General features: G+C 39.8%; 2 protein-coding genes across 4 annotated transcripts in view; one reads left to right on the forward strand and one right to left on the reverse strand.

Moving 5' to 3' along the window:
- LOC138787390 (uncharacterized) overlaps positions 1-17,937 on the forward strand; it is a 406,633-nt gene that overhangs the window by 141,253 nt on the left and 247,443 nt on the right. The gene's annotated exons all lie outside the window — the stretch shown is intronic.
- LIX1 (limb and CNS expressed 1) overlaps positions 1-17,937 on the reverse strand; it is a 105,767-nt gene that overhangs the window by 61,730 nt on the left and 26,100 nt on the right. For both annotated transcript variants that reach the window (XM_069962958.1, XM_069962959.1), the window contains one exon: positions 11,880-12,043. In XM_069962958.1, the coding sequence (XP_069819059.1) occupies positions 11,880-12,043 (164 nt within the window). The remainder of the gene's footprint in view (positions 1-11,879; positions 12,044-17,937) is intronic.

Consider the following 17,937-nt stretch of genomic DNA (forward strand, 5'->3'; position numbering starts at 1 on the left):
AATAGTAAATTACAAATCTATATAACTTTCTGACACCAGTTGATCTGAAAGAAAATCATTTTAGTTGGATAAAACCTTAAAGAACAAGAAATAGCGGGGCACAGATTATACACAGTACTACATTTTACACTGTATGAACCTGTTGAACCAAAACAGCTGGTGAACTAGGCACCTTCAGTCAATATGTCACAGACCTCATAGAAATTACATTTTGGGGCTTAGAGTATTTTCCAAAAGTATAAAAAAAATATCTACAGCACAGCAAACCTGAAAAACTTTAATAGACCAAACATAACATTGTGTGTACGCCAGGGGGAGTATATACTATAAGAACTTGCACCTGTGGGTTGCTGTTGCACTTTCTGTTTTGTCTTTTTATTATATGTACTTAAGCCACATGTAGCATGCAACCTGCAGTGTGAACAGAGGCATATAGGTGCGGCCAATTTTTCTTTTTTTTCTTTAGTATGTGGGGTGTGTGGCTGCCTCCTGTTGGCTTGCACTCCACCCATGTCTTGCAAGTGTTATAAATATAGATGTGGCTCCTATCTGCCCAGTTGTAGACTTGTTCAGCCCAGGAGAGGCCATTGCTAGTGAGAAAATGCTATAATAGGATCATGTCTCTAAGGACGCCTTAACATGGTGACATGGTACACTCTGAATAAATAGACCAAACATAAGTCTACTATTCTTTTGAGTCCTGTAAGGAAAATAATCATTTGGATGACATACCAAATGTGAACAGTAGTGGTGGTCTACTCAAGTGAATAGTAAACGTATGATATACATAATTACTGTTATTCCTGTATATTGCACATTGTCATGTTAAACCATTAATAAATGTACCATACAGTGCTTTCATAATTCCAATATATGTTATTAAATATTATTGCCATAGTGTGTGACACAATGTTCCTTGTAACTGAGAAGGGGAGATCTTACTAATGTAACTTTTCTGTAGCATGCCATAGGCAGTAGCAACAAGAAGAACATTATACATGTACTCTCTACATCAGTAATGAGCAGTGTAAGCTTTGTCAGCATTTTCCTCAATGTTAATCGTGTGGCTGAGAATAATATTACTAAGTTTGTTATATTTCTATGTATTATACACTCATATATAGTTTGTTGAAATATATATATAATAAAATAGTGGTAGTCATTGCTAGTATACAGTAATGTTTACCATAGGGTCCTTATACTTACAATACTTCCGATGACCATAAAATAACACTATTGTGTAACATACTGTATATATATATATATATATATATATATATATATATATATATATATATATATATATATGCAGTGGTGCCTTGGATTACGAGCATAATTCGTTCCGGGACCGTGCTTGTAATAAAAGTTAACTCTTAAACCAAAGCAAATTTTCCCATAAGAAATAATAGAAATGCAGACAATTGGTTCCACACCCCAAAAATGATGATTTATTATTCTGAATAACATGTAAAACAGATGAAACAGTGAGAAACAGCAGAATATGTGATATTATAAGTTACTGTACAGGAATGGAGAGGATGGGAAACACAAGGGCTGACAGAGACTGCAGGGGGTATTAAGGAATGAGCAGGACAGATGTGGGCACAGTATAGCAGCACTTTATGTCTGAGGAGAGAGAGAGGTTACAGCTATGGAGAGATTACCTCCACAGTCCTGTCCCCTGATGTAAGCCCCAGCCTGAAGTGGATCTGCTATGATTTGGAAGGTGAGGGAGACTTCCTGGGTCAGAGTACAGGGCTGTAGACCCCGCTATGCAGACCATGTCCCTCCTCCACTCGAGCTCCCACCCAGTACAGGGAACTCTTAAACCAAAGCAATGCTCTTAAACCAAGTGACAATTTTGAAAAACTTTGAGCTCTTAAACCAAAACACTCTTAAACCAAGTTACTCTTAAACCAAGGTACCACTGTAATATATATATATATATATATATATATATATATATATATATATATATATATATATATAATGTATATTACACGTGTGTGTGTGTGTGTGTGTGTGTGTGTGTGTGTGTGTGTGTGTGTAAGTTCAGTGCCAGAGATCTTTGTCAACTGCTAACCCACTAATTCTACTGACATAAATCATCGCTTCCACCAACATATATACATTTATCCAAGAATGTTAAAAGGAAATCATAGTTATTGTCAGCTGTTACTTTATCCCTCTATGCTTACTGTTCTAGAATGGTAACATGAAGCGTCTGGGCCCCCATATACAATCTGTAACAGGGCCCCTAACCCACCATGTGCCACTTATGTTACTGGTGTGGATAAATTGGTAAACCATATAAAGATTCCCTCTTAATATACTGATATTAACTCATTACTAGTAATTACTGTCAAATGATGAGAATTACAATCACAATGACCTGCTGAACTAGAATTTTTTTCACTTAAAATTTATGGACAGATGGCAACCCCGTTCCTCTCCCCATCTCTCTATAGGAGCTGTGCTGTTAAATGATACAATAGCCAGGTACCAGTTACTGTTTCCTGTCTGCTTGGAACAAACTTCCAGCACATGTGGTTGGTAGGTCTACAGTAACTGAATGTAAGCTTGTCTGGCATAAACATATATCTCTCCTAAGAGAAAATGAAATAATACAAAGGCAGACAAGATGGACCATGTGGTCTTTTTCTGCTGTCAATCTTCTCTGTTTTATGTATCATGGGTGGTCCACTGTACAGCAGAGAAATGTTGTTGCTGAATAGGCAGCAAAATTACTGATATAGAAAGATACAAACTGTACATAAAAAGGGCCTGCAAAAAAACAAAGGCTGAAAGTGAGTTTTGAAAAATATGTATTATTATAACATTACAGCAAAACAATATACCGAGGCATTACACACACACACACACACACACACACATATTTATGATAATCCCTTCGGAAAACAGACTTTGATGGGATTACTTGTCTATTTCTGCTTCAGACTGGGGCAGGGACGGATTAAATGTACCCTGGGCTGTCCACCCAATCTGGGACCCCCACCTGGAGGTCCCTACTAAAATAATAAGATGCCCCCCTATTCAGCTCCTAAAGGAGATAGCCCTCTTTGTAGTCCCACATAACCAAGTAGGACCTATAGAAGATGGTCCCCTGTGCAGCTGCCCCTATAGTGCTTGGCCCCCTAGTCCTATTATAAAAGATGGCCCCTCCGAGTGGTCTCCCTATAGTAGATAGCCCCCTGTGAGTAGTCCCCCTATAATAGATGGCCCCTTTGTTGTTCCCCTATAGTAGATGGCTCTCTGCACTGCCCTCTATAGTGGATGGCCGCCTGTGCTGTTGCCCCCTATAATGGATGCAGTCCTCCTCTCCAAATTCAGCAGGATTAACAGGCGCAGCTACTCCCAACAGATGAAGTATAAAAAAATACTTTATACATGTATAAAAGGCTCAGCATTACGCGTTTTAAGACCGGACCAGTCTCTTCATCAGATGCTTCATCAGATCTGATCAAGAGACCGGTCCGGTCTAGAAACGCTTAATGCTGAGCCTTTTATACATGTTTTTATTATTTTAATAAAGTAGTTTTTTATACTTCATCTTTTGGGAGTAGCTGCGCCTGTTATACCTGCTGGAATTTGGAGAGGAGGACTGCATCTTGTTACGGCCCTGGCGTGGGTTTGCAGGAAGGCTGCACACTGGTTCCCTTCTTAAGTATACGCATGGAGAGTTGTGCTCCGATCTTGCACAACTAAGCCAGGTGAGAGGGGAGCCGGTTTTACTCAGTTACTGGAATTCTATCCACCCTATTGCATTTGGTCCTGCACATGGAGCGCTGTCTTTGTTGTCTTTTACTCTAGCGCCCTATAGCGCCCTGGATGGCCCCCTATGCTGCTTCCCCCTATAGTGGATGGCCCCCTAAGCTACTGCTCCCCATAATAGATGGTCCACTGTGCTTCTGCATCTTATAGTATATGGCCCCTCTGTGATGGTGCCCACTATAGTAGATGCAGCTCCTGCGCCTGTGTCATCCTGTATCGTAAATTAACATTGCTGCAGCATCAGGCATAGGCTGCAGTGATGTTAATTTACAGTGCGGTGGTGGGAAGAGGTTAAAAAAAAGACCTCACCTCCTACACGATCCCTGTGTTCATTTCAAAGTGTGGGTCTCCTTTTCTGTTCTCCAGCACAGACAGCATTTGTTACAGACCCTACCTCTGCTTTAAGTCTCAGCCAAATGTCAGCGCTCTTTAAAAGGGGCATACATATGACCCAGGATGGCACTGCAGTGTACCACATCACTCGGCATCCCTCCAGTGGGCCCCTGAGTGATGTGCAGCACTGCAATGCCAATTCACAGTGCATGATGATATGGATAGCTTGGATAGACGCTCCCCCCAGGGAGCCTAGGAAGGAATGATTTTTTCTAGTTGTCATGCTTTATCACAAAGCTATACTTACTTGTATCCAGGTTCAGTCTCCTGAAGGCAGCTTTTTAGTCTTGTGCTGGGTCCTATTACACCAACAGACTGCCTGACAGATTTTTTTAAGCCAAAGCCAGGAATGGATTTGAAAAGAGGAGAAATCTCAGTCTTTCCTTTATTACCTGTTCCCTGTTTAAAGTCCATTCCTGGATTTGGCTCAAAAAAAATCTGTCAGATAATCTGTTAGTGTAATGACATCCCGGCCAGTACAGAGTCACATCAATCACATGACTGCCTTTGTGTGCTTAGAGGACCGAGACTTCCTGTGTTCAGTTTTTTTTTTTGTTTTTGTTTTTTTTCAAAGAGACTGAACACAGGAAGTCCAATCTAACAAAAATAATGACAGTGACACTTTATAGCATGGATGGGGAACCTTCGGTCCTCCATCCATTGCAAAACTACATTTCCCATCATGCCTGGACAGCCAAAGCTAAAGTTTTGGCTGTCCAGGCATGATAGGAAATGTAGCTTTGACACAGCTGGTGGGCCGCTAAAGGTTCCCCATCCCTGCTTTAAAAAAATTCTTCTATTAAAATGTATGAAATAAAAACTGCCTGTAATGTGAAAGCTGGACATTTGTTAATATGTTGTGTGCACTGACAGATGCTCTTCCATAGACTTTAAGGGTCCATTCACACGTACAGGATCTGCAAACAGCAGATCTGATGCTGCAGATGTCAGTGTAAAAAATTGACTGGACGCAGCTTTAAATCTGCTGCAGATCCTGTCATGTGAATGGACCCTAATAGAACAAATTAGACTGAAACAACTGACTTTTTTAATACCTTTTTTTTTTGCTTTTATTTATTTATTTATTTAATTTTACAGTGTGTGATCTCAACCTAAAGCAGAAGCAGACAAGTAGTCCCATTATGTTCTGTTGTCCAAAGGGACTGCAAATTTTCACAATTCATACTGTATGTCATCTGTTTAATACCACACAAACTTTGCAACATGAAACTAAATAAACTCATATCTTATATATACAGTACATAGGAGCACACCAGGATATTTATTAGAAACTAATAGCATACATATAGGACAACCGATCATCCCAAATAAAAGAAAAAAAAAGAAAATATATAAAAGTCCCCAGTGTTATTAAAAGTAAAAACATCTGCTGAAACCATAAAGCATTGAGTGGCTGAGTTCAGGAAGAGGGGAGCCAAATGTCAGATCAGTTGGGGCTAACATAGGTCTTACTGTGGGAAATGGAAATTGTTGTACAGTTTCATGACCATACCATGTGGTTTTGAGGATTTACTACACAGCCAAAAATGGCACAGAACTATTTTTAAAAGCATAGACATATAATATATACTGTCAGTAGAAGATGGAAGGATTACAGGATAAGTCACCCACCCAACGCAACGTAACCACAAATAAAGTATTTGATATTCATAAAACATCAAGCTTCACTCTACGAAGGCGATGCTAGAACTTAAAAGTGGAGTTTTCATCAGAAACATAAAAGCACATGGAGTATTAAAAACATCCAATACCATAATATTGGCCTTGAAAGAGATCCACATTTCAATACTTATCTCACGTCTCAAACATAAAAAAACACATTTTTTTTTTTATACACACCCAGTGGCGTTATTCCCATTACCAACCATATCAGTGATCATCACCACCATGACTCAATGACAGCTTGTTTCTATTACACAGTTCTATGGATTTATGGATTTAGCGGTGCATCGCAACTGTTATAAGGGTTCATTGGCTGGGTCTGGAATTGCGGCTTTTTTTTAAGGATTAAAATATCCCATGAACAAGGATGCCATTGTTTCGGTGGGGAACAAAAATTATCTCTATATCAAATTCTGGACAACAACCCCTTTAATTTTATATGCAATGAATTTGTATACGGTGATAATGATACTTCCTTTATGAGAGTCTATTACTTTTACTGTTTCCATGCTTTATAATAAAGAATTCAAAGAACTGTTGCCTCGAAGAGCAAGAATGGGGGTTGGTTTGTATTCCTCCAATATCTTGATGCTCGACAAGTATGTTAATCGCTCCTACGAGGATGTTATTTTTATTCATATATCAGCAAAGACGGATCTATCCTGAAGGAAAAAAACACTCCAGGGAATTCCGAAAAATATAATATATTGCTGGCTTATCATGTTTATCTGATATACAACACAGCAATTCCAGGACTTTCCCAGGATCCGAGACAATGCATAGTTAGGAGACAAAATAGAAGAAATTCTGTAACCGTGATTAAGGTGAATCCCACTTTAATAAGCCCACCATAAAATATATGGTTCACAGGATCAGGGAAAATACAGCTCTTAATGAGAAATATATTTTTACGGACTTACAATTATATTGCATTGTATGAGTTATAGAACCGTCCCAAAACTCTACGTCTTTCGGATTTTAGATTGCGATTAAGCATAAATATAAAAATAGCTGCCGTGATTTACTTTATATAATAAAGGCCCGAACCTAAACATATAAAAAGTAGAGCGTGCTTAAGCATTCAACATTCCGCCAGTTAGCATGTATGGATTTCAGGACACAACATTATTACCTTGCAAACTTGCATTAGATGATGACTTGGATAACTATGCTATAGATTTATTTAATGGTTGGTAGAAGAGATGAGCTCGACTAGAGAATGCCTGATCATATGAATACCAGTGGTAGATATAGTTGGATGCAGCCTTAGGCCATTTTCCCACGTAGTAAGAGACTGGTCGTTCCGTGACCAGGCCATGTCACGGAACGGCCGGTGACAGAGATGACCTTCACTGCAGCTGAATTCGGATGCAGGCACATCCGTGTGCCCGCATCCAAATTCTCTGCTGCACACAATGGAGCGTGTGACCGGAGCCGCACATTCCATTGTGTGCACTGACAGGTTTTCGGCGGCAGCTATTCACTGAATGGTGGCCGCAGAGAACTAACATGTTGAAATGGCTGTGTTTATTACGAAACTTACATATTGTGAATATAGCCTAGGCCTGCATCCAACTTCATCAGCCACTAATATTAAAATGCAGAGCTAGCTGACTCATCTGTTGTTACCCATAGAAAATGTTCTGGGTTAGGCTAATGCGCACTCCTAAAAACCTTATTGACCTGGGGATGCTGCAAAATGTACACCTTAGGTTATTCCTTGCTCTATGCTCCAAATCATGATACTTGCAGCACAGGCTTAAAATACCATATGTGCAAAGTTCAGGCCAGCACAATATGTCTTTAAAATCATTAAATATGGAATATAAATACAAACAACCAGCGCATTTTGGGTCCTTAAATTATGGCACCTATACCCCACACACAACATATATCTTGCTCTAAAATAAGCAGCTTTATCCAACCTCTCCATAATATTTATGGGAAGCTTGAGGATGTAAGGGTTGTAATATGAATATGCATAGTAAAGTTCTGGCCGTTGATTTTGGCACTGACTGCTCAGCCAGTCAGTGCCAGCCAGGCCATGATGTTACAGCTGTAAGAGCTGGGTAAGTGATGTACCTGGATTCCAATCGGATTCCGCCATCAGCAGGGCCCATGAGCAGCATTTTTGTTTACTATTTTCCGGCCCCTCCCTGCCTTTCTCCCTTCTTTTTTTTATTTCATGGGACTTCATTTCCCAAACCTTTTGTACTGGAGCCTTACCCAACAGACAAAATGATGCCTGGGCCTCACCAGACTGACCAAGAGAATACCGGATGCTCACCATCAATAGAGGATGTCCATGCAAATATAAAAACTACTGCTCAGCCTACCCTTCATTTGTCTCCTATAAGATTAAAATAAGTACAAAATGAGTCAGTAACGTTCCTAAAACAGAGATTGTTGCAGCCAGGCAAAGGACTGTTCAGCCTTTAGTCATTTTTGTGAAAACTGCCTTACTAGCTGTGCCTCACCAACAACTAGGGGGTGCCTTACAGTTTGAGAACCACTGGTTCAGACAGCTGGCTTTTGGCTTTAAGAAATACTGCTTCATCAACAATAAAAACTTGGTGGTTTTACTGGTGGGAGTATTTTATACTTCTCCAGTTTGTCTTTTGACATTGTGTTGAATGCCTAGAAAATGTCTGTCCAAGAGATACTAATTCACCTTAAGGAGAGTCAATCATAAAGACATCCCATTAGTAGACAGCTGTTTTGGGGTTGTTACCCCTCTTCAGTGTAGATCAGGGTGTTGGCTGGCTAGTAAGAAGCCTATTGACATGGGTATGAGAGATACTAATTCTCCTTAAGCAGAGTCAGCCATAATGATTTGTGGAGACTTAAACGCCATTACTGCTCCACTGGGAATTCTGGGAAGAAAAAAAATGCAACATAGCTCTCACATCTCTTGGGCAAAGAGATGTCCCTTCAAGTCAAGTCTCACTCTATGTAGAAGTCTTAGACCATTGACTGGGATTTTATGACAAGCCAAACAAACTCTCAAAACACACTCTTTTGAACACATGGCGATAGACCTCTCACTAGCCAGCCAACACCCTGCTCTGCACTGAAGAGGGGCAAAACCAAAAAAAAAGCTGTCTGCAGATGGGAAATCTTTCCTTTTGGAGAGATTGTTTGACTTAGCATAAAATCTCCAGTCAATGTTCTAAAAAAGAGAAAAGACGCACATAGTGAAGAACCATGAGAACAGGTTATATTTCAGAGCAGAACAATAGTACACTTACCTTATGCAGTTGTGCTCTGAGCACAGCACCACAAGAAGAATAGGGGGAGGGATAAGCTCCCACCTGTCTGCTGCCCTTCCACAGGTCCATATTGCAGAAATGGAAAATGAAGAGGATTGACGCATTGGTGAAGGTCGGCTAGTGCCAAGTCCCAGGAGTTCCAGGCGCTGATCGGCAAGTACATTTTCTATTTTGGTTCTTGAGATGATGGTCTAGCCTTCTCTTGGAGGCAATTGTCTTATGTCAGATTGGTGGCTCTTCGTGATACTTCATCTACTAATTCTCTTAAGTATTGGTGCGATCACAAACCTCTGCACAGTTTGTTGTGCAAACCCAGACCGGCCTGTCCAGTGAGGGGGCTTTTCGGCTTGGCTGTGATTGCACCAATACCCAAGAGAATTAGTGGATGAAGCTTCACGAAGAGCTGCCAATTTGACACAAGACCATCATCTCCAGTTGACCAGCTAGACCATCATCTCAAGAACCAGAATAGAAAACTTGCTACTTGCTGATCAGCGCCAGTGACTCCCGGGACTTGGCACTAGCGGAGTTCCACCATTGCATTGATCTGCTCTATTCTCCAGTCAATGTTCTAAGACTCCTAGATACAGTGAGACTTGACCTGAAGGGACACCTCTTTGCCCAAGACGTGTAAGAGCTATTTTGCATTTCCTTTCCTCCTAGAAAATGTGTGAAAAATTTGCCATTTAATACAGTGATGTAGAGATTCCTTAAGTATTGAGTACAATATATATAGTACTGCAGCTAAGTCCTAACATGCTGGACTAAAACCAACTTATAGACAAGAGTGGTGTTGTTCCTGAAAGACAACACTGTTCACACTGAGGTAAACAGGCAGGAATTCCAAGCGGAATCCCTGCTGCAGACTCCGCTCGAAATTCCACCTGCTTAACTGTCTCAATGTTAAGTATAGGGTGCTGCGGCTGTCCGTTGAAAGAATTGACATGCCAATTCTTTCAGCAGAGATCCAAGGAGAGTGGAGGCAGTGAGGCAGGCGGAATTCCGAGGGGAGTCCACAGCAGGGATTCCGCTTGGAATTCTCTCCTTTGTTCCGTAGTGTGAACAGGCCCTTAGCTTCTAATCTCACATAACAGCTTTAATAGAAATATTGATCTTTTTGGCCATAGCAATCAATATGGGACCACATTTCATTTTTATCTAGGACAGCTTTGTTACACAAGGTCAACTTAATCATAAAATAGTCATTTAGATTTAAAAAAAAAAAAAAAAAAAGTATGCAAATAAAACATTAGGGGTGTTGCCATAAATGAGCAATTCTATGAATTACTAAATCTACGAGGTCCTAAATAGTGACACAGCTATGAAAACATCAGACTGGGCTTGAACAGTGTATTATGCAACAGACGTAAAAGCCAGACAATGATTTGTACTGCATTACACGGCATTATACACTGGATGCATAGAACCAATGTTTACATTTCATCAAAACAATTTCATGGCCTATCCATCAAAATAATATGGAAAAACCTCTTGGAAACAAAAAAACACGGTGCACTTGTGTTAGGAAAACAGCAGATGTGTAACACGTCCATCAATAGTTAGCTTGGTGAGGTTTTCTATCGGCATTTTTCAGCAGAGAGATCACATTTGTGTGCAGGGAAATCTACAGATAAATATTTCTATACAGTCCTGCATATTTGACATATTTTCACACACAGATAGGAGTGTAATAAAGGGAAAAAGCAGACCATACACATTACATAAGCATACACATAATGCAGCTTGACAGCTTTGGATTAAGACCGGCCTAAATGAGTTGTCTCACAAGAGCAACCCCATTTAATATTGACGCTGGCCTGCAGACACAGGTTTGGTTACAGAGAAGCCGAAACGGCGTCTACAGGGTAAATGAAGAAGTGCATGGCATTTTTTTAAGTTCATCACAACAATAGCAGCTGCTTGTTAGTAATGGGATCCATGATGAGATCCCGGCACAAATTTAATGAATTAGGGCCGTATTACACAGCCTTATCAATAATGTAAACAAGCGCCAATCTGCTAGATTAGTGCTCGTTTACTGACCATCGTGCAGCAAGGGTTGCACGAACAACGTTAAGGATGTCTGGGCAGCCCTTGCCTAATGTAAAATAAGTTCATACCTACCTGATCAAACTCCCTGGTGCTTCTGCCTGCTCCCTGATACCTTCCTGTTTTCAGCCACGAGCAGGCCTCTGAAGTGACAGGCTACTCAGCCAATCTCTGGCCATGGTCGATGATTGGCTGAGCGGCCTGTTACTTTAGAGGCAGGCTTTGCAGTTCCACCAGCGGCTGCGGACAGAGGACAGGAAGGTACCGGGGAATGGGCAGTAGCATCGGAAGAGCGTGGTCAGGTATGTATCAATGTTATTATTTTATTTTACATAATCGGCAGCCATCGGCCACACATCGCTATTGAATGTAGTGATGTGCTTGGTGGACAATGATTTGAGATCAGGATCTAAAGACATGATCAACCGTTGATCGTTGTCTTTATTATACGACACAATGGTCTGCCGAATCAGCCTGATTCGGCAGATTATAGCTCCATGTAGTAGGGCCCTTAGGATATATGGATAACACAGATGCTCCCTTCTCTGGATACATATCAAAATAAATCCCTTGCACTTTACCTTACAGCGGTTAAAATTATTGCCATAAAATTAAACTGCATGTAAAATGAAACATTTTCACACTAAAGGAGTAGTTCGAAACATGTAAGTTTTACAGAAAAATCATTCTTACCTGAAAATTACCAAAACAGCTTCCTCCTGGTAACGTGACATAGCAAACAAATGGAGGATCTGGAGATGGGACTGACTCATAGGCCACCAAGCTTTCACTGGGGAAGATTGCCTTTCTCTTCTCTTTTTTCTCCCAGAACTCTTGAAGTAAGGCAACTACATTTACTGCAATACATATGAAATAGGAAGAATTATATTCAGTTACCAGTCAGTGAATTTTGTAATTAAGAACCAAAAAAAAATTAAATAAATAAAAGAAACTTTATGGTACTAGACGTGTGAAAAAAAATCTCCCAGACCATTAAGGAGCTGGCCTGAGACAGTGAACCCAATGGGGCCTAGCAATTTCCAATAACAACTGTCTTTGACATGTGCAATATTAGTAGAGATCCTACAGAATTGATTGTTGCTGTATAGTTGCAGTCCTGTCACTGTCTTACTACATTTATTTTATACTGCTATTTTCTGTGTAATGTATACCAGATTTTCTGCATATATGAGTATAGGGAGTTTACTACTATACTGACATCTAGTGTCAGAGTTTTGTATGTGCATGTGAGAAAGTACCTATGCAAAACACAGCTGCAAATACATAACATGTAGAATTTGTTAGTGTGTGCATAGCACCACTCCAGGCGAGCTAGATGGCAGAATCTGGTTTAGACCACTCTGTTCAGTTCAAGCCAGCCTGGTATCAGAAATTTACATAGATTTGTAAATTACTACAATTAGAAAAAATAAAGAAATAAAATCTTCCAGGAAGTGGTGTATTCTTTCCAGTCTGACACAGTGCTCTCTACTGCCACCTCTGTCCATGTCAGGAACTGTCCAGAGCAGCAGCAAATACCCATAGAAAACCTTTCCTGCTGTGAAGAGTTCCTGTCATGGACAGAGGTGACAACAAAGAGCACCTTCTCAGACTGAAAAGAATACACCACTTCCTGCAGGGCATACATCAGTTGATAAGTACTGGAAGTAATTTACAAACCTTTATAAATTTCTGATACTAGTTGATTAAAAAAAAAGAAAAAACACAAAATTCTCCAGAATATCCCTTTAAACATTACAGGCATGACTGTGGTATGGAAGAAAAGTTCTGGCGTCAGTTTTTAGTTTTATAATTACGAAATTAATCAGCACAGGATTTGTAACCCATTATAATGAAAAATTGTAAAATGTCTGAAAATTAGTAGCTTGAGAACCTTTGGGTATGTTAGAGCAGAGGTTCCCAGGAGAGGCAGGGCATGCATACAGGGTCATTCCCTTTGTATTTTCATAACAATCACAGTATTGATTTCCTCCAATGTATACATAACATTGCTACATCATGATTACTCATGTTCACCTTTGGCTCCACTGAGCGGCTTATGTTTCTACAGGAGGGGTGGTTGAAAGATGAATATCAAAACAGCAAGTTCACATCCCATACTGATGATATCAAATAAACACTATTACATTCTTGGTTTGGATCTGAGAAAATAATGAATGACTGGAACAGTACATTGAGCTGCAAGCATTCACAAAGTCTTTTTGAATTGGAGTAATTTTGGTTTGGCTACTCAACAATCAGAGGAAAAAGAACATCTGATAGATAATCTACACAGTGCATAAGCTTCAGTTTCATAAAACCTTCTATTCACCTGTAACATCAAAGTTCGTTCTATAAAAATTCTACATAAACTCCAGCCAGAGAGTCTGCAGAAAGACAGCAGAGTCCATTTAAATCAATATCAGCTGTCGGGTTTTCTTCGCTCAACCTACATTATGGATCATATTATATCCTATTCCTCCGTGTCTGGTAATTTCTAAATTATAGAAACATTTACTGGAGAAAAAATAAATATAGACAAATATAACAGCCAATATAGACAAGTTCTATCTCTACAGGCAGGACTATGAAGGCATATTTACCCCATCCATATTATAATTACATGTATGTAGCTGACGGTCTTTAAACAATATGTAATAAAAGGGAATATCCAAAAACACAAAACGGCATTAAGTGCTATAAATCAGGACATAATAAAAAACATATGGTCCATCTAAGAATCTTAAAATTAGGTAAATGTAAGTTTAGTTAAACAACAACTCACAGCAGATTATTATTCATTCATTTATTAAATTGAATCCAACAAGAAAAAAGCAATGTGTGACATCAATAGCTTGTGGAACCGCCTTTAGTGCTTGACTATATCAGCCTCTCAAACTGTTCTAGAAGAATGTGGGCCCATTCCACTTTATAGTATCTGTCCTTATAATCTCCCATTGGTCTGGTTTGAATGAGGTTCTTGAAAGATTTCCCTTTGTTAAGTCTTAATGTATAAATGAGTTGTCTGTAAATCAAAAGGATTTTAGAAAGGTTATGTGACCAATACCCTTATTACCTATGTTGAAAAAATAAACACTGTATGTGACTCCAGTATTGGTACGTGGTGAGACATCATCCTATGACCTATCCTATCACCTATGGCTTCACATATAGTATTTTGGCTGTACTTGGTCCTCTTTTTGGTTTGTATTTTTTAAAAATATATGGTTATCAGTTTATATGAAATGCCAAGCAACAATCAGGAGGTGGTGCCTCTCGTTTCAGGCTGTGGCCATTTTGCGCTACCATGTGCACGCATGAGGCACTTCCTCCTGACTGTGGCATAGCATTTTTTCACATGGACTAATAAAAGGAGCATTAGTTAAAGGGTATTAGTAAAAATTAAGTGTAAGGCCCTCTTTTTCAGCAGTTTACAGCTTAAAATATTGCTATAAATGTACCTGTACTTGGCACATTATTTGAGTCAAGTTTTGGCCTAATCACAAAAGCCAAATACAGTGGTACCTTGGTTTAAGAGTAACTTGGTTTAAGAGCATTTTGGTTTAAGAGCTCACAGTTTTTTAAAATTGTGACTTGGTTTAAGAGCATTGCTTTGGTTTAACAGCTTTCTGTACTGGGTGGGAGGGGAAGAGGGGCAAGGTCTGCATAGCAGGGTCTACAGCCCTGTACTTTGACCCAGGAAGTCCCCCTCACCTTCAAAATCATAGCAGATCCACTTCAGGCTGGGGCTCACATCAGGGGACAGGACTATGGAGGTAATTTCTTCATAGCTGTAACCCCTCTCTCCCCAGACAGAGAGTGCTGCATGTATGTGCCCACATCTGCCCTGCTAATTCCTTCATTCTCCCTGCAGTCTCTGTCCGTCCTTGTGTTTTCCATCCTCTTCATTACTGTACAGTAACTTATAATATGACATATTCAACTGTTTCTGAATGTTTGTTTCATTTGTTTTACATGTTATTCAGAATAATAAATCATAATTTTTGGGGTGTAGAACCAATTGTCTGCATTTCTATGATTTCTAATGGGAAAATTTGCTTTGGTTTAAGAGTGGATTTGGATTACAAGCATGGTCCCGGAACGAATTATGCTCGTAATCAAGGCACCACTGTACAGCTTTAGATATAGCCCAAAAACCTAAATGTATCTGCAATGTAAGCCTTTTTTCTTTAACTCCTTCCCGGTTGCCCCATGTAAATTAACATGGCAGGGGAAGGGGTTTATGAAGCAGTCTCCGGAGCTAAGCCAACTTCTATTCATGGTTGGTACCATCTGCTATCTGCAGTGGACACCTGCAACTAATGGTCAACATCAGCGCGATCAGTCATGTAATCCTTCAAATGCTGAGATCACAATATATAATTAGCTATATGATAAGTGCCACACCTGTTAAGTGTTGAATTTACTATAGTAAATCTACTAATAGAGTCTGCCTCAGACAGGCTCTACTAGCAGAGCACCAATCTATCTGATCCATGCAATGCCATAGCCCTAGTAAAATAAAACAAAAGCTATAAAAAAAAAACACTATGCGCAAAAAGAATATGTTTTCTTTCAATTAGTTGTTTGTTTTTTTCTTTGTCTTACATTTTATGGTAAACTAAAAGGTATAAAATACAAAGTACAGGTAATAGTGCAAGAAACAAATCTTCATATGACCCAGCTTATACAAAAATAAAACAGTTATCGCTTTTTGAAACCAAGGAGCAAACAAAAAAGGCTAAAACTGACCTTTTTTGGTCTTCAAGGGATTAAAAAAAAAAAAAAAAAACTGCTGCATTTGAACCACCATCATCTATGGCTTGAGAAAAGGTGTGTGAACAACAGTATTCTCCTACCAATTACTTTGCACCTATCTAATGTCCTAATGTCTCATCTTGTTTGCACATTTTCCTTCTAAATTATAAAGTGCTGCAGGTATTTATAAAATAAAAATATACTGTAGATTACTAATAACTCTTCTGGACCCTATGTGTCAACCCATACAATCAATAAAACTGGATTACAGTACTATGCCTTTTTTAAAAGCGAGAATGATTGTAATGCTAAAATTCCAAGCTATATTCAGACTGGGTGGTCATGTCAATGATATTACACTGGAACTAAACTTGACCTCCAATTTACCGCACTTCTGTTGTGAATTACTGTTCTAAACTCCTATGTATCTGTTGGAATCAGTTGCATTTTTGTGCGCTGTCAGACTTTTCATTTTCTTACATTAATTAAAAATTAAAAACCTTCAGCAAGAAATACCACATTTGGGGCAAATACTTAATATATAAATTTGTAATAAAAAAGTGTAAATAGAAAATAAAAAAACAGCCAAACAGCATATGCCTATGCAGTTAATTACAAAACATGATTTTATTATATGTCTAAAAAAAATTCTAATAAGAAAAGTCCCTTGAAACTAATAGATGATAGGCAGACAGGGGGACGACCTAATAAACAAAGCTGTCGGCTGTCATTTTCAGTCGGAAACCAGGTATGTCACATATCAAGCTCCGCCAGCTGCAATGTCATGGCCCCGCTGATGGACTGCCCACTCAGCCAGTCAGTGACTGCAGCAGTCTCCCGTCCCAGTCACTGATTGGCTGAGTAGGCAATCCATCAACCAGGCATGTAATGTTGCAGCTGGAGGAGCTGCAGGAGGCCAGCGGCTGTAAGTGAGACCTAGGAGCAGCACTACAGGGCACAGGGATAGGTAAGTATACTTTGTTTATTATGTTGTAACACCCCTCTGCCTTCCTGACATTTTTTTTCACGGGACTTTAAGGAAAAATTATTACTTTTCCTTTAAGGAAAAATGATTAATCAGCTCTTCCAAAAACAGGTCAACTAGAAAAACAAAACAAAACTCAGAATTCTTACCAATTAGACACAAACAGGTGAATTAAAGGTGAAATATGAGCTGACATTTATATGTCCCTACTGCACAGGAGACACCGAGGTGGAAGGTATGTCTCTTATCCTCATCCTCGGCACCATTCCGGTGCAGTTAGCCGTGGAGCATGGGGGGTGGGGTTAGGAACACAAGCCGTCCTAAAGCGCTTATCCGGCCGGCCCCTTTCATCATCATTCATTCATCATTATTAGAAAAGAACCGGATGGCTGGGGTGGATCGGCGCTATGGGGATGGGCAGTGCTCCTAAACACCCCCCGGGCTCCTAATGGTCTCACCGGACCATGGAGTCGAAGAGGAGGATAAGAGATATACCTTCCACCTCAGTGTTTCCTGTGCAATAGGGACATATCGGTAGGTTACAGTCAGTTAACCTGCTGATAATTATATTTTCTTTAAAGGGGAACTAAGAAAGCCAATGTAAACACATTTCAAAAACACTTAACTCTATTCCTAATGGCCCTTCTTTAACAAATTGAGTACACTGAGTTCAGAGAAATGAACCAATCAAGCTACAACACAGGCCTCAGGGCAGCAAACCTAAAGTCCAGCCGATCTCCTCCTCCACCATGGATGAACTGTCCTCACAACTCACAAGATCATTCGGCCTCCAGTTTATCAATGAACAGGTCCCAGGCCTAGTAAAACATGCAGGCCAACTTGACTCTACACTTGGCTCATCAAAACTCTGTCCCTTAATTACATTTAATGACACTCCTAAGTGTTCCCTTACAATTACATTGCACTTCATCACCGCAGCCCTACCTAAGTGTGAGCTCATAATGACACTGTATCCGCTACTGCTGTCGAGAAATGGTAGCACCTCCG

Source organism: Dendropsophus ebraccatus, chromosome 3 (assembly GCF_027789765.1).
Source record: "Dendropsophus ebraccatus isolate aDenEbr1 chromosome 3, aDenEbr1.pat, whole genome shotgun sequence".
Taxonomy (NCBI): Eukaryota; Metazoa; Chordata; class Amphibia; order Anura; family Hylidae; genus Dendropsophus; species Dendropsophus ebraccatus.